At 42.5% G+C, this 23,428-nt stretch overlaps 1 protein-coding gene across 4 annotated transcripts in view; it reads right to left on the bottom strand.

Moving 5' to 3' along the window:
• The window catches only part of MALT1 (MALT1 paracaspase), a 40,055-nt gene extending 17,753 nt beyond the window's left edge, over positions 1-22,302 (bottom strand). The window contains exons 1-10 of one of the 4 annotated variants that reach the window (XM_062599333.1): positions 22,142-22,302; positions 19,980-20,146; positions 13,318-13,439; positions 12,289-12,439; positions 8,167-8,345; positions 7,451-7,547; positions 6,964-6,996; positions 5,209-5,235; positions 4,032-4,067; positions 2,903-3,106 (exon numbers count right to left, since the gene is read on the bottom strand). In XM_062599333.1, the coding sequence (XP_062455317.1) occupies positions 2,903-3,106; positions 4,032-4,067; positions 5,209-5,235; positions 6,964-6,996; positions 7,451-7,547; positions 8,167-8,345; positions 12,289-12,439; positions 13,318-13,439; positions 19,980-20,146; positions 22,142-22,302 (1,177 nt within the window). The remainder of the gene's footprint in view (positions 1-2,902; positions 3,107-4,031; positions 4,068-5,208; positions 5,236-6,963; positions 6,997-7,450; positions 7,548-8,166; positions 8,346-12,288; positions 12,440-13,317; positions 13,440-19,979; positions 20,147-22,141) is intronic. The other 3 variants (XM_062599334.1, XM_062599335.1, XM_062599336.1) reach the window with 3 other exon arrangements.
• Positions 22,303-23,428: the final 1,126 nt, after the last annotated feature.

Raw genomic sequence — 23,428 nt, 5'->3', positions numbered from 1 at the left:
GTCAGGTGGCCTGTTCTGCCCAAGACACAAAGGTTTCCGCTTAGTGGATCAGTTCCACCACACCCTCCCCCAGCTAGCACAGCCACCGACTCTGCCTTGCCTTTTATCCTCAAAATCAAGTTTGACAAAGAATCCCAACATATGAAAAACGATTTAAGAATAGTAGTGATGCATATTAGACTTGACTGGTTATTTATTATCCTAGTAGGAGGCAGTATGTGGACGGTAGTTTAAGAATTTTATTAAAATTCTATTATAGATATCTTATAAATTAACACGTGACTTGAATAAAAACTTGAGACAAGAATGATGTATGTTAAACATATTTGCATGCCGTAGATTAACTTCTATCTATAATGTAAGCCTATACTGTGGGATGCCACAGTACAATCATTAAGGTATGTTGCCATTTTAGAGGTGTGGGTGATCCTTGGGTTTTTGTTGGACTTTATTTCAAGTCCACAGTGTTTAAAAAAAAAAGGTGCTGCCTTAGAGGTTAGAGGTGCTACATCCTTAAGCAACAAACTCCAACAAACTGAAACGCTCTGAATAATGCGCAGACATGAGAAAAGAACAAATCCTTTACTGTATATTCAGAGCTTCCACAGCTCTGTGGAAGCAATAGCTGTATCTGAGTTCTGCCCTAGCAGAAGTCTTAGGAAAGTCTTTTACTATTCACAACTGCAGAAAGTAAAAAAGCTGAATGACACCGCTCATCAAATTCTCAGTTTGTGCCTTTCAATTTGTTAGGTACATCCCACAAAGGATTTTTTCTGTTTTATTTTTAACTTCTTCATAGTGCACAGACATAGCTTAAGAGAATTAGGTTTTCTTCAAAAAAGAAAAGAGCTTCTTTCCAAATTGGTTTTTAAAGTAGAAATTTAGGTTTGCAGTGTTTTTTTTTCACTCCTTGTCAATGACATAATGAAAAATTGTATTTCTGTGAGGTCAACATCCTGACAATTGAAGGGAGCCCACCAATGCAACAGAAGGCTTTCTATTTAACCTGAAAATCTTGGTTAAAAGAGAGAGACTGCATCTAAACTGTTCAGCATTACACCTTAACTATAAATTGAAATCAATGTTTTCTTCTTATTTTTGTACTGCGTATTTTAGGTTGCAACAATTTTACGACATAAAGGTTTTGCTACTATGTCCCTTGCCCCCTTCTTTCCGACCCCCCGTCCCCCCATCAGAGAGCAGCTTACTGTCACGGCTCTGAAAGCACCCCTCGTCCTCAGCTCTTTAAGAATATCTGGTGTGCAAGGACTAACAGAGCGCAGCAGCAGCTCTTCCCAAAGAGCTCCTGAAGGACGGAAATCCAGAAGGAAAGACCATTCGGCAGACATCTAGTAGAAAGACAGGGAATGATGGAAATGGTCCAACAGCAAATTTAGAACATAGTCAACGTTATATTTATGGCTGTTTCCCTCTCCCCTCAACAAAAGGCAAAGTAGCATAAATATGCCTAGGGATTGGTCAATCCTAATCAAAACCAGTAACTTGCAGACATGGCAGAGGGAAGGCCAGAAAAGATGTTCAAGAAGGTGTTTAAAAGGTGTCTTACGAGCAGCAAGGACTGCTGCTCAAGATTACCCGTAGCCTTGCATTTTTCAATACTCTTGCAAAAGCACAAAAATAGCTATCCAGAGTAGACAGTGGGATATTCTCACTATTTTGAGAAACTCTAGCTAGAACGAGATTTAGCAGAATGGGTGACAGGATATTGACAGACACAGCCCCTGAATGAGCCACTGTCTGCTTCACACTTCCCATAGCAGTTGCCCCACAAGGAAATCAGAGAAGACTCAAAACAATCTTTGTTGTACCTTGAGAAGGAAATCGTTTTTTAGTGCCTGTTAATCTCTCAGGACTCCTTTTCTTTTCACTATTCAGCAGACCGTATCAGTGAGCCACTTCATCCATTGTTTGTGAGTGAGACAGACGCAGACAGTTCAGTTTTGACTGTCCTGTCTCGGGACCCAGTGTCAATTCTGCGTCTTGGTAACTCCTAAAAATTGTACTTGATGCTTATTGCATAGTTAAAACCTAGGAAAAGTTTTAGTTTTGCTATTGCAGGGAAATCCTTAACAGAATGCTGTAGAAACATATACTTTTCATATAAATAAATGTGTGGAAAAAGGATTTCAGGAATAAATAGTCTAATTTTCTTCATAAATTTTGAGCAGGGGAGAAAAACCTCTATTTTCATTTTTGCATATATCAAAGGAAGGAGTACAAAAGAAGCTGTAAAGCAGCCGGGATATATAGTGCATCTTACACATTCACGGCTCAAAGAGCTCTCTCTTAACTACCACTGAGATTTGCAACTAGATAACAGAGCAAAACTTTAATCTGTTGCAAGTAATATCCTCTCCTCAGAGCAGCTTTTACAGTAGTACAATTTGGTTTGTACATTTTTCGTTACTCTGGTACTAGCTCTTTCCCATAATACACTGAAACAGACAAAATGGACTGTTTGTGCTTTTACTTAAATGATTAGTACAAGTTATTACTAATGACCTCCTGGTATAAACATGTCTGCACAGCATGCTGCTATACAGATGCCTCAGCTTTTAGCAGATAAACGCTCCAGTACCATCAAACACAGAAGTACTCTGCAGGGAAAAGCCAAGGTCTATACATTCAAGTGTGGTTAAAGAAGAGTTCAAAGATTTTATCTGTTTCAGTAATAAAGCAACAATAACCTTTTTAGTCAAGGTCAAAGGATATGCCAGTAGGTGTTTCTGAGTTACCTTTCCCATTTTACACACACATTATTATAGTGCAGTTTGCTTTAGTATCACATGACAGTTACCTGGCAGAGGTTAAAAAAAAAAATTATGTACTTGATGCATCGCAAAAATTAACCTACTCCTCTAGAAATATCACGTGTTCTTACCATATACTCCTTTGTCCAGGAGAAGTAAAAATTCATTCACTGCATTTCGCATCTGAGACTCAGTAAGATCCAGCAAAGAAACAACTTTGAAATCCAGCTGTCTTAGCAAATTGGTCAGTTCATAGACATCTACCATCGGAGCCTTGAGTTGAGGGTGATTCCAGTAGCTCATATTTCCTATTAACAGAGCTACCTTGTCTGTTGCTGCAAAGGCAAAACAAAAATCACAGCACATTTATATAATTTCTTGGGTTCAATACATTTAGATTTAGTTTCTTTTAAAGCTAAAGTAGTACCAAAATCTCAGTATTTTACACAATATTAAGTCCTCTTACATCCACTCTAGAACTCAACTCACTTCTCATCCAAGAAAACAAACATTGCAGCATGTTCTGACAGTCAACACACTTGAACTGTGATGAATGCTGAGGTTCTCAGATCAGCTAATCTGTCAATAAGTGAGCCACTAAGGCTATTTCTCATTTCTTTGATTTATCTGAAAGTATAGCCAATTATTCAATTCCCTCATACAAGAAAGAAGGAATTTAATAAAAATGAAAATTCTTTTGGCAAAGCTATGGTCAATATGCTTTCTTAAACAGAGTTTTCTTATGCTTCCGACAGGTCAGAAGTAATTTTTTTTCTCCTTGTCATGTTTTTTTTTTTTTTTTTTTTTTTTTTTTTTTTTTTTGCTATTCTTCTAGTTAAAAACAGAAAAATAGATCTATGAGAATTAAAAAAAAAATGGAGAAGGGGGAGGGAAGTCCACCAACATGCTTACAGTTTGAGATATAGTCACATTTATTTTAGAGCAGAAATACTTTTGACCTCATTGAGTGAACAAAGCAGCTATGGGGGGGGGGGAGAAACTACATTGCCAGAGATACTTTAGAGATTAGCAGCCTGATTTTTATCCAAGAACTGCACACTAGACTACAGGCATTTATTATTTATTCTGGCATATATTTATTTATAAAGGACTATAAAAACACACAACAGTCTCCCTCCCTGCAGCTCTTCGCATGTACTGTAGTTATTTCACTAGCTATGGCAGAAGCTGCCACATTTAGATAGCTCTGTTTCCCAGATAAGATATACATATGTTCATCACAGCTACAGAACTACTCACCAAAAGGTCTGTCACTTGATTGATCCTGTAGGTCTGCTTGAAATAAATTAAAAGAACAGATCATCAGTAATAACAACCACAGTTGTTAATGTAAGAAGATGAACAGCATGTTCCATAAAGCAACAGTCCATCAGTACTACTTCACTTAGTAAGCTATTTTCTTTCTATCTTTAAATAAAAATAAGAGTGCTTGGCTTTTGTTATTTTACCCAATTTCTTCACTCCCTTACAGCAAACACAGTGTTATAGGATATGAATAACACTTTCCAGAAATTCAGGTATAACGGATGCTTATAGTATAATTTTGAGTCTTACAAACTGCATATCAGTATTTTCAACAATATCTGGAACACTTCACCCTCTCTAAAAGAGATGCAGATATGCAAGATGGGGGATGTTTAACAGGGATGACAATTTGCTATATGTTAAATTCTTTTATTTTATCCTTCACAGAGGAATGGTAGAGCCTACATTCTGCAAAGAACCTTAAGTAAGTGACAAACCTACTGCTTTGGGTACTGTGCATGTGTGACAACATCAATAGATCCTTCAGTACCTTCAACTAAGTTTTGGCAAAAGTAAACATATCTTGGATGTGTAAGTCAAACACAGGAAATTATATGACATTTGTGATTTGAGTTTTGGGGAACACAGCCTCAGGGATAATCCCTCAGGGAGTACTATTCCAGATGTGACTTGAAGCCTGTTTGTTGTTACTGATAGAAATCCACATTAGTCCACTCCAACTTGAACTTACAAAACGTACCACCTCAACATTTCATGGATGACACCTTACATCAGTAAGGCTCCCTTCTGTCTGCAGATAACCATTGGAAAGAACAAAAACATACTAAAGCTTAAGAGTCCAAGTAAACTACAGACAAAAAAAGCAAAAGATAATTCCTTCTTTATTTATATAATATGCAGGCATATAGTATAAAAGAGCAGCTTTAAATGATTTTACAAAGTTAACAGCCACCCTGTGGTTCACTGTGGGTCTTTATTTTATTGGAATCAGTAAGCCACAATGCTCTTTTATATAAGTCCCTATTAAATCCCCAGCTATGAATACATCCAAACAACAGAAGTTACATTCTGCAACACAGTCAGCCTTCAGTGATTTGTAATGTGAAATGAAGATCTGTAATTAAAAAGTTTTTCAAAACGAATCACTTACCAGGTTTTTGAGGATCACTTAGATCTTCTGTGAAGAAATATACCAATAAGATCATAGTTTAAACAAGAACAAAATAATAAAAGAAATACGCCATATTAGTAGAAGTCAAAAAACTAGAAAATAACATAGACTAGAACTACTAACTAGAAAATAGCTTTCTAAAATACGCCAAAGTTTAGTTTTAAATTTTCCTAAATCTAGCCCTTCATGTGTTTCTTCCAGAGGTGCAGAAGAGAAAATCCTACATCAAAATACTAAGTTATGCAAGACACAGCAATACAATATAATAGATCTCAAACACAAACCAAGGGAAAAACATACTAGCCTCAGTCCCACAGGCGTGCAAGCAGCTTGAAGAAACTGGGAAGAAGAACACAATCACCCACGAGTGACAGATATTCTAAGGACTGCTAAAAAAGCAACATCCTAAGCAAGAAAGTTTACTTCATGAACCTGTCTGTATTCAGAGAGGCTTCTGGTTTGATTTTCAAACATTCTAAACTACCAGAGGCTTCACCTATGTATTTTGAGAACACTGAAAACTATGGAAAAATCATTTATTTGAAGCACTAGAGGTCTCCTAGAGAAGCCTTCTTCCATGCAAAGGAACACTAGGCATGTATCTTAAGCCATCAAGACAGACTCATACATCCATGTGGGAAACTATAGTGACCTAAATTGACACTAGTGTGGGTTCTAACAGTAGCTTAGGAGAAAACCAGTGTTGCACCCAAGTGAACCGCAGTTTGGGTGCATGGCCCCACGCACAGTACAGTGACTGTCTTCTGCTTCAAAGGCTAGTTGGCTCACAGTTAGTTCGAGGCTTCTATACACGGCGCAGACACAGCCCCAGCCAGAACCGATGTGATGTGCAGGGCTCAAAGAGACAACCATCTCAGAAGCTGTTTTGTGGAAGTGAGGCTGACACTGAAAACGCCTGGTACTTGTACGTTCCACGAGCTACAGGTCAGGACCCTCTCACAACGTCAAACCTTTAACAAAACAACTCTTTGCTAGCTTTGAGCAAGAAATGCTGCAGAACAGCTTAATTTCAAGACAAACAGGGTAGAGAGTCGTTTATTGTACCTTGGGAATACATACGTTTTTCCTTTACAGCTAGGTAAGGTCAGGGAACAACAACAACAACAAAAAAAAAAAAAAGAAAAAGCACATGTACATTTGATATACGGTTTCCTTCTAGTATGTTAATTTTACATACTTGGAGATGCTCAGTAATCAAGGGATAGTATCAACATTAAGGTCAGCATACGTCTTCCACTCACACTGCAGCAATGCAAAGGAGAATGAAAATCTTCCTAATAAGGTTACTGGAAACTCTCTTGCAGGCACAGAGCTGACAATCACTAGAACTAGCTCTATCCAACTCTCTAAGGTCACCTAGGTCCCTGAACGACTCTGGCTTTCTTGCAAGGATGTTGTCTCCTGAGCCGGGTCAAAGAAATCTCAATTTTTTTTTTATTTCATTAGAATCTGTAAGCGCAGGACATGGAAATGATGCAAAAATCAAATCACTTAATACTGCAGATGAAGAAAGTGGTTTGCCTTTTTTCATGTGCTCTAGACAATGATATCAAGGCAAACAGGGAGAAGCATATGCAGAAGTAACATTAAATCACACCCTGATGTTTTAAAGCATGCTGAAGCCCTTAACCCACTCATGCTTCTCAGCAACACAGTCTATCATCCCCATAATTAATCTTTAAAAAATGATTCACAACTAAAATTTCACCTTACCTTCGGTGCACTCCACTGCCATAGCTTTCCTTCCTTGTGTTTTAAAGGGGAAAAAAATGGAAGACAATTCATGCAGTCAGTTATGAGAGTTAAAACAAAAGTGGAAGCTATACAAACAGAACTCCCTCTCTTTAGTTTGCTGTAAATATATGCAGATCCACTAAACTGTATTACACCTTACACCTATTTGTTTTACTTTCTGTGGATAATCTCACCTGCCCGGGTTGCAAAAGAGCTCAAACAACATAACACAGTTGGTACCACCAGCAAGATCTTAATGAAATCTCAAGAGTTAAACTAGCACTTTATAACTGATAGAATTCTAAACTTTTCCTTGATAGCAGGAAGGATAGCTATTTTAACAAACAGATAAACTAAAAACACAGAAAGTTATGTGCTTGGCTTAATACTGAAAGCTTAAAAAATTCTAATGATAGTCAGTTGATTTACCGATTTCTTCCCTATGTCAAACTGAAAGACTCCTTACCTATAACAACTTCTATCTTCCTGCTGTCTTGATCTTCCTGGTCATTGAATACATGACACCAGTATGTCCCCTGATGTTCCATGCCCACATAAGCTATCTGTGTAAACATCACAGTCATCCCACAATGCCTCAAGGAATATATGTGTCAGCTTCATTTAAGCCCTCATGATGGGCTTAAACAAAACCCCCACAAACCTAAAAGCTATAGGTACTCTCATTCCATAGTATGACGGACAGTGTTTGTATTCTAGAAATGCTTTCAAGAAAGAATGCCACACTACAAATCCACCTCACCGGCTTAAGCTGCACTAAGCATTGAATACAACAGCTCTTACAAATCATTGCTTTGCAGCATGGGATAAAAAGAGAAGCTTTTCACTGACATAACTGATATTTAATCTTTGTTATGTCAATATATCCTTCTAATCCAATATACGTTAAAGTCACTTCCATAGCCTTCACCTCATGACTACCACCTGAAACACACTGCCAGTGTTCAGGATTACATCTGAGAGCGTCAGAGTGAGGACTGCACCTGAGAGTCTCAGGATGCTGTCGTCACACGAGCAACAGAACGTGAGAGCAACTGGTATAAGGTGCACCTGCATAGGAGGTTATCTAGACATGAAAAAGTTATTTTCTTCAAGGAAGCTTTATATGGTAAGCAAAAGGTGATTATATATAAACTGCCTGAAGTTGGCGCTGCAGTAACTTACCATGTAGACATTTTTGCCCCCATTTGCCACGGGAAATCCATTTCTGAACCACTGATAACAAGGAATTGGGTTTCCAACAGCTCCACACTCTAGCACCAAAGCCTCCCCCACTGTCAGGTTTTGCGGCTGAGGCTGAATACAAATGCGCAATTTGTTTTCAGGTAAGCCAATCAAACTCCCTTTAAAGAAAAAAGGAAAAGAAAAAGGAGAGAGAATTAATCTAACCTAACACACATTAGTAAGAATTAACCAAGCACAGGCACATCATCCTATAATTACAGTAGACTAACTAGCAATGAAATTAACTTGTGTTTCCTTAAAGAGTATTCTAAAAAGGATCAGCAACTGTTTTCTGTTTTTTCTACTGAAAAGTAGCAAAAATGCATATTAAATGTACTCCACAAGCAAAGAGATGCAAAGCACTCTCTGCATCATTTATTCCTTGTCAATGGAACTGCAAGGGGGTACAGCTCCAAAATACAGAGCTGTTACAGAAAGACTCCGGAGGAAAAAAAAAACAAGTACAAAGAATAGTGGCCAAAGGATGGACCGAGGACCGAACCTGTGTGCAGGTGTGTATGAAGGAATAAGAATTCCTTTAGATAATTCTATTTGCTTCACTGTAGAAAAATCAAGGTAAAACTTTGGCAGCTACAACAAATCTCACAATCAGTTTTAGCATACCCCTATTCTTCTCACTCTAAACTTAGCATCAAATTTCACAGCAAATACATAAGAAAAACTCAAAAATACTTTACAAACACCAGCTCCTGCCATGTCTCCATGTTGAAATGTCTTTAGATTAGAAACCTACACAGAAAACCTGAAATGCATTAAAGGATAACCCAGCTGATAAAAAGTTTCTACATATGCTAAAACATATTGAAATGCTGAAATTCATTTTTAATACAGCCAATATACACACAAAAGCACTCCACTGAAAAGGTTTATGATCTGTATGTGCTGAAGAGCCTGATTAACTGAGACATACTACAGCAAGCTCTGACCTACCTGTAAAGGCCAAGCCAGTGATCTTTTATCTCAGCTGCAAGGTCACTCACATCTTTATTTTTAGACTTAGTATGTAGACACATATTTTGCCATCAGAACTATTCATGACTGATGATTAAGGGCTGATGACACTATCCTTCATGTACTAAAGACAGACAGTGATATGGATAACTCTGTTCTACTAATATCTGCACTTCTAGCACATTACTAGCTTTTATTTCAGGGATTTTACAAACAGATTTACTCAAAAACCACTAGAAGTTACATTTAAGTTTTATATTTAAGTAATTGCAGTCCTATGTCTTTTTCCTAAAATGTTTCCTCTATGTCTTTTCCTAAAAGATGTTCCTAAAAGGAAAAGTTGCTTTCCTTGTAGAGTGGTTTAAAAACTGGTATCCTAGAAACAAAAATTAAGGAGTACTTTACAAAGACAGCCTCAAATACCGATTTGCCAGAAAGCTATAGAGAGGGAAGGCTGATAACGTCACAAGAACTTCACAGGAGGTAGGAAGTTGTCTATCTGTGGTGTAACATGAGTCTGCTTCAAAAATAAAGAAACAAATTCCACTTAATTAGAATGAACCAATTTAATCAAAATGATCTAAAGATAATTTTTTTGGATGAGTAGCACACGTACTCAAAGGCAAACAAAGTTCCCCCCCACCCCCCAATGCAGCTAGAGCTCTAGTAAGAGATATGGGAAGACTGGCTGTTTCTGGAAAGGAAAAATAAACTTTATTAAGCTCATACCTATGACTTTAACAACAATAGATAGAAATCAATGTTTCCTGATTTTGGAAGTCACCTTCATATGCCAAAAGGTTACAAAGAACATCCAATCCATTGTGGATTTCAAATCCAGCCTCCTTCCGAGCCAGGAGGGAAAAAAAATCATGGATAATCAGCAGGTAAGTAGAAACACAGTTTTTATCAAGACACTCCAACTTTTTGGTGCTAATTACATTGTCATGTAATTCTCAGTAGGGCAGTTAATAACCAAAGAAAATCAGCTATAGAATACAATCACAGCAAATATGGTCACCTACTCCATTAACTATGCAGCTCCTGGCAGATGCTCATTTGGTGGCGATTCTGCGCTTTCTTTAGATGACTCATTCCAGTGTTTATTATTCCTGCCATTAGGAAATACTTCCTAATGTCTAGCAGGAATGTCCCTTGCTGAAATATGGACCCTTTACTTCATGCCTGTAAACAAAGATTGTGGAGAAGATATCCTGTCCCTCCATGCAGACACTTTTTGAAAAGTAAATGTTTTGAAGATGTTTTGCATTTGCTATCAAGCAAGATCCTATGAATCTGACAAAATCTGTTGACACAAGAGAACATGCCTTAAATTCATGAATGTAAATTGAAATATCTAAATACAATGCCACACCAAGGACTTCATTGTAGATGTGTTTATTATCAGTGTTGACTAGCCTTTTAAGAAGATAACTGTATTTTCTAATGCAGCCTCTAGGGAGTTCAGGAAACTGAAAGGATTTTGCCAAAATATGCTGTACCAGTGTTGTACAGCATTTCAAACAGAGAGACCTTGGCTTACCAAGTCCTCTAGCAACCTTTTCAAAAGTTTTTATTTGTTTCTTAGGAAAAACTTTGTTTTCTGCATCTCTTACCATATAAAAGATTTTTACATGTGAAAATAAACTCTAGCCTCTGTCACTCAACTGTTCAGAGCCTTCTCACTTCCTCCCTCTCAATGTCTCAGTTTGATATTAGGATCTTTAACAAAATGAAAAGAATTAGTTTCCCTCTAAGGCAGAAAGACAGAAGTATGATGAGAAGTAAAGGAATGGCTGATGTAGTCAACTTAAGGAGGATTGATCTTTAAGACAAAAGAACACACGTACAAGTTAACAGATGGCAAAACAACACGAGATTGAAAGATATATGGCCTCTGTCTCCGGTGTGACTTCTTACTTGCAGGCCATCACTGGTACAGCACGTTGTCTTATCACTCATGTAATACACTGACAAATCTGTGCCAGTCTCAGGATGTTTCTGAAATTGCTTCTGGTTGTCTCGCTAGTCACAAGCTGACAGCAGAGCTGTGAAAGACAGCTTTGATGGAGGTGTGGGGCATGGGGATATCAAGCTCTTATTAAAGAGAGAGCAAAGAAAAGATAGGAGGTAAAAAGAGATCTGGACAGGGAAAGCAACCCAAGGGACTAAGAAAGAAAGAAAATAAAAAAGGGGGGGTGGAAGGGAAAGACAGGCAACAGTTGAAACAGGAGACTTCAGATCTAGCCAGCATTGCAGAGATGGTATTGTCTGCATCATCTAGTCCAGTTCAATCACAGGGGATCCCAGCCCTGTGATTGCAAGCCCAAACACTGCAAGAAAGAAATCACTCATTCAGTGTATGCACTGCATCCCCTAGTTTACTTTCTTTATTGTTCAGATAAGGGTTGGAGAAGCTGTTAGAGACCAAATCATAAAAAAGTTACCTTAGCTGACATTGCAATAGCCTTTGATCTTTCACTGGAAGATCAGTAGTCCCTATCTCTTTTTCTTCCAGGAATAAATTTTATAGGCAGTGTGCAAGTGAGACACACCACTGACTAATGACACAAGGCAAAATAAGCACTCTATAGTCTGAAGATAATACAGTTGATTTCAATCTCACTTATTTTTAGGGTCAATGGCAAGCCAAGGCTAAATATTTAATTCAAAGGTTAAAAAAAAGACAAACATAACGCACACATTTATTTAATGCTATTGCCTATTCTGCAAAACAATAACAAAAACACACACGCACACCAGCAACTCCTGAAACTGAAAATAAGTGCATAGTACTTGTATGCTAGATCCAAGAAGTTTACAAATACCACTCAGTTGAGCTTCCTTTCTCTTCTGCTTTCAGGGACAGCTCCAGAGAGCAAAAATTGGATACCACCTTTTTAAAACAGCCCTCTCTCATATCTGTGCAAGAAAGCAACCAGGACCTCTAACAAGCAGGAAGACAGACTTTCAGAAGACTGCATTTGTTAGATAAGCCTTAACTCAAGGGCTGGAGAAAAACTGATTTAATAGACTTCAAGATGCAATCTAGGCAGAGAGGTCCCATAGTACAAGGTTTTTGCTACTTACCATGAGATGTATCATGGAGATCACAAACTTCTAGCCGTGCCCATCGACTGAATACAAAGGAAGATTTGCTATTCACTCGACAGATGTAAAAGCCAGAATCACTAACTTTCACTGGATTCAAAACCAGCTCTGGAGAATTACCATGTGGAATCTGAATTACACAAAAACCAAGAAATATTTAAGTTTAGACTGTTTTAAGCTAAACCAGGATCAAATATTAGAATATTTGTTTCAGTGTTGGAAACACCAGCCTCAACTCCTCCATTTACTTGAAGCTTTTAGGTGAGAAAGTCAAGTATTTAGTAGCTCAGAAACAGGTTGTCTTTCAAGAATAGTTCATATGCCTCTATTTAAAACAATTCTTGGCTCTTAAAAAACAGTTGACAAACTCTTCCTGAAATTCTTAATCCTTCCCCACAAATAAGTTGGAATAATTTCTTGAGTTACATTCAATTCTTGTTACGTTCACCTATGACCAGGAAACTATAACTTTCTGTCAGTATCAGAAAGGTAATTTTTTTACTACATCTACAGTGAGAAATATATTTAAGTGTAATGAGCACAAACTGACTGTAATCATGTTTTATTTTAACCTATGATTTAGATGAGCTAGATGAACCTTTAGAAAGATGGAGGATAAGGAGTTACAGTCTCCCAATTGTCACATTCCAGGATTACTCTCCAAGGATGAAATGGTCTGCATATATTGAACCATCTTATTATTTTAGTACATTGACGGGTCATATTGCGGCATCTATTGAACTTCTATTTTTATTAGCAGATACAGTGAGCGTCCTTTAATTTGAAAATCACAGTTTTCAAAAAAAGCTGGAAGCATCATCCAAAATCTCCAAACGAATATCCAGGAAGAGGAATAGAAGTATTAAACATTAGTCCATGGAGTCATCACCTATTATTTTCAGCATAAAAGAAAAAATATGTATGTGTCTCTCTCTCTCTCTCTCTCTCTCTATATATATATATACACACACACACACACACGAGTATACATTCTGTACCACCTATTACCTCTTTTTCCTGTTTGAACCACTGGTAATGCACAAATGGGTGTCCCGCTGCCCAGCAACACAGCTTGACGATCTGGCCGGGGAGCACTGCTTGAGAGTCTGGCTGCACAACAATCTTTATACCTTAAAAAAAAGATTTATATATAGGAAAGTTTATTAATAAATACATCTGAACAATTTAAATTTGCATTTAAATTGTCCTCTGAAAAAAGAAATTTTCTTCATTCAATCCAGTTGAAAATAATCAATTTAGTTGTACTATATTTACACAGTTACAATTAGTTATATAACTTTAGGATATGTAATTCTCTTGCTCTCTATTCACTAAAACAAACAGTATTTCCAATGGCATATGTTCCTTCTCGAAAAAAAGTTCACAGTTTTTAAGGGTTTGCTAATTCCCAAAGACTTCTTTGAGGTTTATAATCTTAGAAAATACAAGAGAAGCCATAGCCCGTGGGAAGGTTCAGACTACTAAGAGCTAGTTTAACTAGCTGCCTTTTTCTATTATTGCTCAGGCAACCCTATTAGCTACCACTGGTTACGGCTTCATGCCTTTGACTTCTATCAGGGTTTTCTCTTGCCAATCTGCAAAAAAAGATTTTGCACTTCAGATTTTAACTGCCAGGAAATACCATGAGCTAAATGTCGACATCAGTCTGATAATGATCCAGTTGTTTTTTTAACCTGGATCATTCCAGAGATCTAGTTACAGCATGACCCCCAAAACAGATCCACAGGCATAGCCAAGGTCAGGGCGAGAAGTGGGAGGGGAGGAGAGCTAACTGCAGAACAGAAAGTTTAATCTTGATTTGCTGCCAAAGAAAGTACATATATGGATCTAAAACCAAGGTGTTTAACAAAGCTGAACAAATAAACCACCAGAAATGATTAGCTTAAAGTCGTACTTGCTGTGCATAGTAAAATACATTTAACAACCCTAGTGGGACCACAAGCATTACTACTAATTGCCACCAATAATACTAGTAACACAAAAAGCAGAGAAAAACCAAACATTACACTTCACCACCTTTTCACTACTCTCTAAAATTAGGAATCAGATGCAACATAGGTACTCATACTAAAGATTGTTTTGTTTAGATTCAGTCTAATTGCCCCGTGGTAGAAGAAAGCAGGTTCCTTCATTACAGTTTAACTGCATAAGCTGAATGTTTAATTTGGTACAGAAGCAGCACTCAAGACTGGGCAGGAAAGTTAACTTACAGACTAATATAGAGTAAGATAGAGCTGTGTGCAAAAACAGCTGCAAAGAGATCACAAGTATCCTGGTAACAAGACTCAAGATTATCATGTGCTCCCACACTTTTTACTACACTCTGCCAGGAGTTTTCTTTTTGTCTGCTTTTTCATAGAATCATAGGATCAGTAAGGTTGGAAGGGACCTCTGGAGATCATCTAGGCCAACCCCCCCTGCTCAGCAGGGTCACCTAGAGCACATTAGACAGGGTTGCATCCAGGTGGGCCTTGAAGATCTCCAGACAAGGAGACTCCACAACCTCTCTGGGCAACCTGGGCCAGGGCTCCGTCACTCTCACAGGGAAGAAATTCCCCCTCACGGTCAGGCAGAACTGCCTGTGCTTCAATTTCTGCCCGTTGCCTCTTGTCCTGTCACACGGGACAACTGAGAAGAGTTTGTCCCCATCCCCTTGACACCCTCCCTTCAGGTACTTGTCCACATTGATCAGATCCCCCCTCAGCCTTCCCTTCCCCAGGCTGAAGAGGCCCAGCTCTCGCAGCCGTTCCTCACAGGGCAGGTGCTCCAGCCCTCTGATCATCCTCGCAGCCCTGCGCTGGACTCTCTCCAGTAGCTCCATGTCTCTCTTGGACTGGGCAGCCCAGAACTGGACACAGTACTCGAGATGAGGCCTCACTTCTGCTCATTTAGTTTAATAGTTAATCGAGAAAGTATGAGGGAGGAACTGTATTTGTAACGATTTGGTCAATAGGTTGAAACTTGGGCAGAAACAGATCTGGTCAGTAGATTGAAACAGAGATTACATGACATTGGGAAATCACACCGTGTTTGTCTAGCAGGTAGGCGAGCTATAGCAGCTTCCTCCACACACAGTCTTACTCTGAAATAGCTGACCACACAGGGAGCTACCCCAGAGTGGCTAGGGCACTTGAAAATTCCCTGCCTATCTTATTATAAAATAGTTTTCCTCTACAGTCAAACTCTGAAGATCGCTTCCTCGGTTCCTCATTTAACACTTCCTTCAGGGTTTTTTCGAGATAAAGGGAGCATGTTAAATACAATTTTTGAGCATCACAATCACCTAACATCAACCAAGAGAAACAGGAAGTACACTACTTCAATTTAAATAAATGTATGAGGAAGAAAAATTAAGATTTGCTTATTCCAAAAGACTTCCACTTTTATGTTTTAATCTTCTCTCCTGATTTGTATCACTAACATCTCTTGTAAGAAAGTAACTGAAAAAAAAATTCTCTGAAAAATTAGTATTTTGTACTCCACAAAGGTGCTACAACTAAGTTCTAGGAAAACCTGATTCATAATTTATTCAACATTTATTTTCCTGACAGATTTTTATAAATTCACTTTGAAGTCATTCATTTAGTATTATACAGATACTTCCTGCAAGCATCACAGTATTTAATAGAAATGTTTAAAAAAAACCCAAACCAAAATAAAAAGACTTTCTAACTTTCTGGTTCTATTTGCAGAATGATTACAAAGATATGCTAATGTTTCTTCAATTTTCCTTGGAATATGCCTTGTGAATACACAAGGTTCACACTCAAGGATAGAAAACTGACATTTCATGGGTTATCAGACTTTCTTATGTGCAGCATAAATTAAGTACTCAGTACTTAACTATAACCCAACTGTTATCTTCTTAGGTTTCACATTAGTAAAAATGTTTCTTCATTTCTGCAAACTCAGCCTCAGTTACTGACATTCAGGCTGAAGTGCCTAAACTGCTGCAGTAAGAGAACTGTCTGGGGAGAAGGAAACACCTCGTTGCTCATTTCAAACAGTACAACTCAGTGAGTTTGTGCAAGACCAGGCTAACGCCATGAACTGCGTATTAAGCCTTTTTCCTTCTTAGCTTAGGAGAGAGGTCTTTGTATTTCAATCATTTCCAACAGGCTCACAATGTGACAAGATTAAAAAATGGAAGAAAGGACAGAAAGGTGACCCAAGGAGCAGGATGTCTAGGCTTTCTTATTACCACATAGAAAATTTAAGAATTATTAGTATTACTATTTTGTGTGTTTGGTTAGAGGAAGAAGCTCTTCTATGGAGTTAATCCAGTGAGACAGGCAAGTCTGTAAGCTTGGAGAGAGAAAAAATTGTACACACTGTACACACTTTACTCTGTACACTCAAGAAGCTTGCAAAGTTTGTGTCTTTGTAACTTCATAAATCAGATTGGTAAAAAACAGCCTAACAAACTAGTAATACTAGGTGCTACATTAACCCCCCCTTGCTAAAGGAACTTGAGCAACATTCAAACTTCTTTTGGTTATTAGAACAAATGGGCAATTATGAATAAGCACTGTGACTTCAAATGTAGGCACAGACTAAATTTCTAAAAAACAAAGAAACAACCCCCCCAAAACAACAACAACAACAAAAAAAAACGAAACCACACAAAACAAAAAACACCAACTGTCCAAAATATTTAAACGAACTAACTCACCCTAAATATCAAAGGCTATTACTTTTTAAATGATTCAACTATGGCAATACTTGAGATAGTTACCAGGAGCAAAATCCACCTGCTCTGACACAACATAAATTCTCCTTTTCTCCCCAGTTTAGTGATACATTGCAGCTAAACTAAATTATAACTTAGCTCAACTATAACTCATTCAACACACCATGGTATACCTAATACAGTGAGAAGTCTTAAGTAGATGAAAGAGTTGCAGAACATTGCTAAAGCAGTTTACTTGAAAAATTCCAGGGTTGTTATAGCAATTGCTCTCAGTCTAAGGCTTCTTTATTTTATGTCACACAAAGAAAAGGAGGCTATGAGTATGGCAAATAGTTTGATAGTCTCACTCTCATGCCTCATCTGAAGAGAAGCTTTTGTAACTTCCAAGCAGACTGAATTTCACCATATCCTACAGCAGGAGGGCCTAAAAAAAATGGGGCCAGTCTCTATACCATGGTAGGAAGCAGCTTCAGATGTTACTGCATTCTAAAAGCTTTCTGACTCAGGGGCACGTCCAGGATACCCATGTGCATTTAGCTGTCATTCCAAACACACAGAACTAGACATTTTAATGGTTGCAGGGAGTAACCTAGCAAAATGAGGAACAGAGACAATCCTGTATCCCCTTTCTCCTCCTAACATGCAGTTAACAGATTGCATGTTGTTTCTACAGCAATTACACATATGTCCAGGTCAGTGTTCACATTTTCAGTCACTGAAAGATTGAAATCCTCCCTCCTTGCTTCTTTTCTCTCTTTTTCAAAACCCTAACAAAGTCAACCTGTGAACATCCCTAAGTAGCCTTCCATAGGTTCAGGGTTATTATCAGATAGACAGCTCAAGCACTTCAGAGGATTATTGTCTCACCTGCAACTTATTTTAATTATTATTTTATATAAATAAAATTAGCATTTTTCATATCTTGTCTCATTCAGCTGACAGCAGTCAATGGATTCAAAATAGTTTTTAAGATAAGACTACATAAGCTCAGTTTCCCAGTAGAAACAAAACACTCCTACTGCATGATGTTGCTGTGAAGAATGAGGTCAGTTATCCTAACTTACTGTGGTACAAAACTTCTTTCATAACCGTACCTGCAACTCTCCAAGTTAAACCTGTAGAGAAATGTGAGGCAAGGAGGGCTTCAAAGCCCACAGCATTTTGCAGTAGACATTGTTATATCGTTTATCAGTTCTAAAGCAGATACTTTCTTAGGGGAATTGACTCAAAACACTTGTTTTAACTGCCATAGTGAATGCTTATACCTTTGTACACAGCACTAGGACACCTTTCAGCAGACTAGTTCTATAGTCATGATACTGACAAAGAGTTGCTTGTAAAAACCGAGATTAAGAGAAGCCTAAAACATTGTCATTATCCCCTTGGAGTTGATTTAGACATGCTGCAGAATAACTATACTGCAGCATAGCTACTACCCATTTCTTCTCAAACAGCATTATAGCTGTGATAAAAAAAGTTTCAACTTATAATTAGCTCTAATTTTAATAGCTTGCAAAACACATCAGGTTACATAAACTAACAAAATCTAATCCAGGTTACATAACAAAATGCAGCCCAACACTTCCAAAACACATTACTGGCTGTAATGGGAACTCATTTACACTCACCAGTTAAAGACAAGAAGCACAAGACTAACCCACACCTTGTAACTACTATGGCTATCAGTATTTGTAGATTCTAAAGTCGAGAATTTGTTAACACTAAGTACTGAACAAATTGTGAAGTTCACCAAGGTTTTGGGTTTTTTTTGACTCCTTATTAATCTACTTCAACTTTGACCATTTTAATCATACCAAAAACTTGTAGAAGTTTTCTATTTACATAGAAGCAATGGACATAACCTAAAGATTAGTGCCATTGTTTTAGAAAAAAAAGACAATTTCTGCACAAAGTTCCTAATTTGCATATAATACAGGACCAAAGCAAACAAAAGAAAAAAGACAATAGAACAAACAAGGAGGATGTGGGCTTGTAAGACCGATGAATTTTAGCAAAAGTCTAAGTTTGTAGCTCATCTGCCCAATAATGAAAACTAAAAACTGTTCTTCACAGCAGTTCTCAAAGAGGAATCTGGAAAACTGCAGCATACTTCCCGAAATTGATAGACATCCTCTGTGTACAGAAACTAGACACACCTGAGGGACAAGCTATAACCCAAAGTACTTAAGCAACAGGTGAAGATGAAGCTTAATAACACTAGTTTTTGGTGTTATGCTGGAAGGCATTAATAACTAGTATCAGCAAAGAGGGGCAGAAAGGACTGGAACCTAAGTACATCCCAGCACCCTTCTTCAAGCTTGAAAAACGAGCCTTTCAAGACCCAATAGAAGACAGCTGCACTGTGACTGCCAGAGTTCAGGAGGAAGGAATTTTGATTTGAGGCTTGATGAATGCTACAGGGTGCAGGGCAGAGACAACAAATTGCGGTGCAGTAGGAGCCCCAGAGAACACACAAAGTCAGTCAAGAGTGTTTCTTATTCTCCAGTTACCTTGATATACATGAGGGACAGAAACACAGAACCTCAGTATTTTATGTGCTTGTACCTAAGGGCCATACTCTTCAACCCAGTATACATCCATGCTGCCACAAGAAGGGGTAGTCTTGTCCCTAGTTATCCAGCTACTTGCTCATGCCTCTACTCTTGCACCAGCACTACCACTCAAAGTAGTATTTACCACCCAGCCAGGCGAATCTGAATGGGGACAGGATTCCTCCTGTCATTGGCTTGACTCAGGTTGGTTTTAGAGTTACCATTCTGGGCTCTCAGATCATGCAGTTTTCAATTGCCCTAATATGCACAAATGAATCATATGAATGATACAAATCACGAGAGTTTGAACAATACAACGGTTTTTAATCACTGTAGAAAATTCACACACTTACACTGTTTCCTACGTAAAACATACAGTTGCTGTGAAAGCACAAATCAGAACTGACCTGAAAGACTGAGACACTGGAGAGCCTCTGTATGCTCCAAGGCCTGCAAGAACTCCACCAGTTCCACCACAGTACAACCCCTATCATTCAGCAGTTTCAGGAGACTCCAGCTTGGACTTCCATCTGGCTCCAGTACTTTGAGAGAACATTGTTCTAAATCCAGAGAGCTACAAAGTAACACAAAAAGGACATAGCACAGGCCTTTTTAATACATTTTTCTCACAAAGGAGCTGGTTTGAAAAACAGTTCTAGAAAACAATATATATATATATATATATGTACACACATGTACACACACACGCACATACATATATACATAGAGAGAGGGAGAGAGCGCACACGCGCTAGGAAATTCCTAGCTAATTTTGGAATACTTGCAGTACTTCTTTCACGTTTTAGGAGTCCAGAGGTTCTACAGTGGCACCTCCACAAACCAAAAGCAGTGTTAGTGAACTGAGCACTACAAAATAAAGTATGCAAGTACCTAATGATTTTGACCAAACGTATTGAGAAGTCTTCTACGCTTTGCTTTTCAAAGTCTCAGCAGGAAAACTAAGTACAGCACCTTTTGTTTTAACATTTCTACTTCAGAAGCAGCAAAGAATGAGTTGGAATCTAACGTGAAGGCCCAGGTAGACTTTTCATTTTCAGCGTGGATGTTCACATAAGCCGCTGCTGCAGCTTATCTATACACATAACCACATATATTTACTGCTACAGTTAACTGCTCCAATAAACTCATCACCAGCCATAAATTTAAACTTTGTTTTAAGGCTTTATGCCCTTTCAAATCACAGCAGATTAAAACAAAGCCTTTGGAGAGCATCCATGGTCTACCACGATACTACTGCTGCAAGCAGGCTGGACGGTCCACCCGCTCCCCGTCCCGCCCGCCTCAGCACATCCCCGCCAGCCTCCGCGCCGCGGCAGCGCCCGCCGCTCTTCGCCGCCGCGAGGGAACCGCCCAGCGGGCGCACGCCCGCACCCGCGCCCCGCCCGCGACACCGCGACCGCCGGGCGCCGCAGCGCGGGAGACGCTCCCCACAGCTCCCCCTGCCCCCAGGGGGCTCCCCTGCCCCCCACGGCCCCCTGTCCCCCCGAGGGCTCCCCTGTCCCCCACGGGGGCTCCCCCTGCCCCCCACGGCCCCCCTGTCCCCCCGAGGGCTCCCCCTGCCCCCCACGGCCCCCTGTCCCCCCGAGGGCTCCCCTGTCCCCCACGGGGGCTCCCCCTGCCCCCCACGGCCCCCCTGTCCCCCACGGGGGCTCCCCCTGCCCCCCCGAGGGCTCCCCCTGCCCCCCACGGGGGCTCCCCCTGCCCCCCACGGCCCCCCTGTCCCCCCGAGGGCTCCCCTGTCCCCCACGGGGGCTCCCCCTGCCCCCCACGGCCCCCCTGTCCCCCCCGGGGGCCCCCCCTGCCCCCCACGGCCTCTCTGCCCCCCCGAGGGCTCCCCCTGCCCCCCACGGCCCCCCTGTCCCCCCGAGGGCTCCCCCTGCCCCCCACGGCCCCCCTGTCCCCCACGGGGGCTCCCCCTGTCCCCCACGGCCCCCCTGTCCCCCCCGGGGGCTCCCCCTGTCCCCCCCGGGGGCTCCCCCTGCCCCCCACGGCCCCCCTGTCCCCCCGGGGGCTCCCCCTGTCCCCCACGGGGGCTCCCCCTGCCCCCCACGGCCCCCCTGTCCCCCCGAGGGCTCCCCCTGTCCCCCCCGGGGGCTCCCCCTGTCCCCCACGGGGGCTCCCCCTGCCCCCCACGGCCCCCCTGTCCCCGGGGGGCTCCCCCTGCCCCCCCGAGGGCTCCCCTGCCCCCCACGGCCCCCCTGCCCCCCACGGGGGCTCCCCCTGCCCCCCACGGCTCCTCCTGTCCCCGGGGGGCTCCCCCTGCCCCCCACGGCTCCCCTCCTGCCCCCCACGGCGCCCCCCTCGCCCCAGGGGGCTCCCCCCAGAGCTCCCCCACGCCCCCCCAGCTCCCTGTCCCCAGGGAACTCCCCACGCCCCTCAGCTCCCCTCTGCCCCCCATAGAGCCCCCAGCCCCCACCCAGCTCCCCCTGCTCCTCAGGGAGCCCCCCCAGAACTCCGCCCGTCCCCCAGCTCCCCCTGCCCTTCAGGGAGCCCCCTGCCCCCCCCCTCCCCGAGCTCCCCTCGCCGCCCCCCCGCCCGCCGCTCTCACCTCAGCCGGACCCTGCCCCGGCTCCCCGCGCGCTGCGCCAGCTCCCGCCAGCCCCGGCCGGGCCCCGCGCGGTCCAGCAGCTCGCTGAGCCTCCGCAGCAGCGGCTCGCCCAGGCGGCCGAGGGGAAGCGACCCCGGCGCGCTCCGCGGCGGCCCCGACATCGCGCCGCGGCCCGGAAGGACGCGCCGGGCCCCGCGGCGAGGCGGAACGGGGCGGGCGGCTCCGCGCGGCTCCGCTCGGCGCGGGGCGGCCGCGGCCGCGCCCTTCCTGAGGGCGGGACGGGGCGTCGGGCCGCGCCGCCCTCGGGCACCTGGGCCGCGGCGGACGCGGCCGGTCGCAGCCGCCCTCCCCGCCCCGGGGCGCAGAGCTGCCGCGCGGCGCTGGCCGCTGCCGGGCCCAGGCAAGCGGCGCGGGGCCGGAGCGGGCTCGGCTCGGCTCGGCTCGGCTCGGCTCGGCTCGGGGGCTCCGCCGGCGGCGAGGCCTCCGCCGAGGGCGGGCGCGGCGGTGCTCGCTGCGGACTCGACGCGGGCTGGAAGCGCGTTTCGCCGTTGTGTTAATCAGTGGCCGGGCGTTCAAAGCGCTGCCTGTGTTTCTGCGGCGTTTTTCCTCGTGGCTGCAGGCGCTGCCTTGCCTCCCTCGCAGGCCGGCTGGAAGCCACGCAGCCCGCGGCGAGGGTGGCCGGCCGGGCGGCTCGGCTCGGCTCGGCTCGGCGGAGCGCAGCGCCCGGCCCGCTCGGCCCGCCGCCGGCTCGGCCCGCCGCCGGCTCGGCCCGCCGCCGGCTCGGCCCGCCGCCGGCTCGGCCCGCTCGGCCCGCCGGGCACCGCGCGGCTGCCTGCAGGGCCGTGGCAGCGCGGCGTCCCTCGCTGACTTTATGGGGCCCAGTGTCTCCGAACAACAAGATACTTAGTAAGACTTAAAGAAATGGCATTCAGCGGCCTTTTCCCCTTATTGTTAACCAAAATTGTTCTCCCCAGTTAGGACCAGAACCAACCTCTGCGTGGTGAAATGGTGTAGGTAGGGTGGTGGACGTGACTTCCTGATGACGTGTCATCGTCCGCAGCTGCACGTGGTTTAGCTCCCTAGGAGATGGGGCAGGTGCCGTTCACCTGCCTCGGCTGGCAGTCGTGCTCGCTGGGCATCCTCCTAAAACGTCCGAGGGACGAGGTGAATTGCCTCAGCTTGAAGAGGGCTTAGAATTCCAGTTTATTTGGTGGTTATTTTAACCATTATGGTGTGCTATAAAATACAGATGTCTGCTGCTGTTCCTGAATGAAGGTAGTTGCTGTA

The sequence above is a fragment of the Rhea pennata genome, chromosome Z (genome assembly GCF_028389875.1).
Source record: "Rhea pennata isolate bPtePen1 chromosome Z, bPtePen1.pri, whole genome shotgun sequence".
Classification (NCBI taxonomy): Eukaryota; Metazoa; Chordata; class Aves; order Rheiformes; family Rheidae; genus Rhea; species Rhea pennata.
Note: the sequence above shows the minus strand (reverse complement) of the source record. Positions and strands in the feature narration are given on the sequence as shown.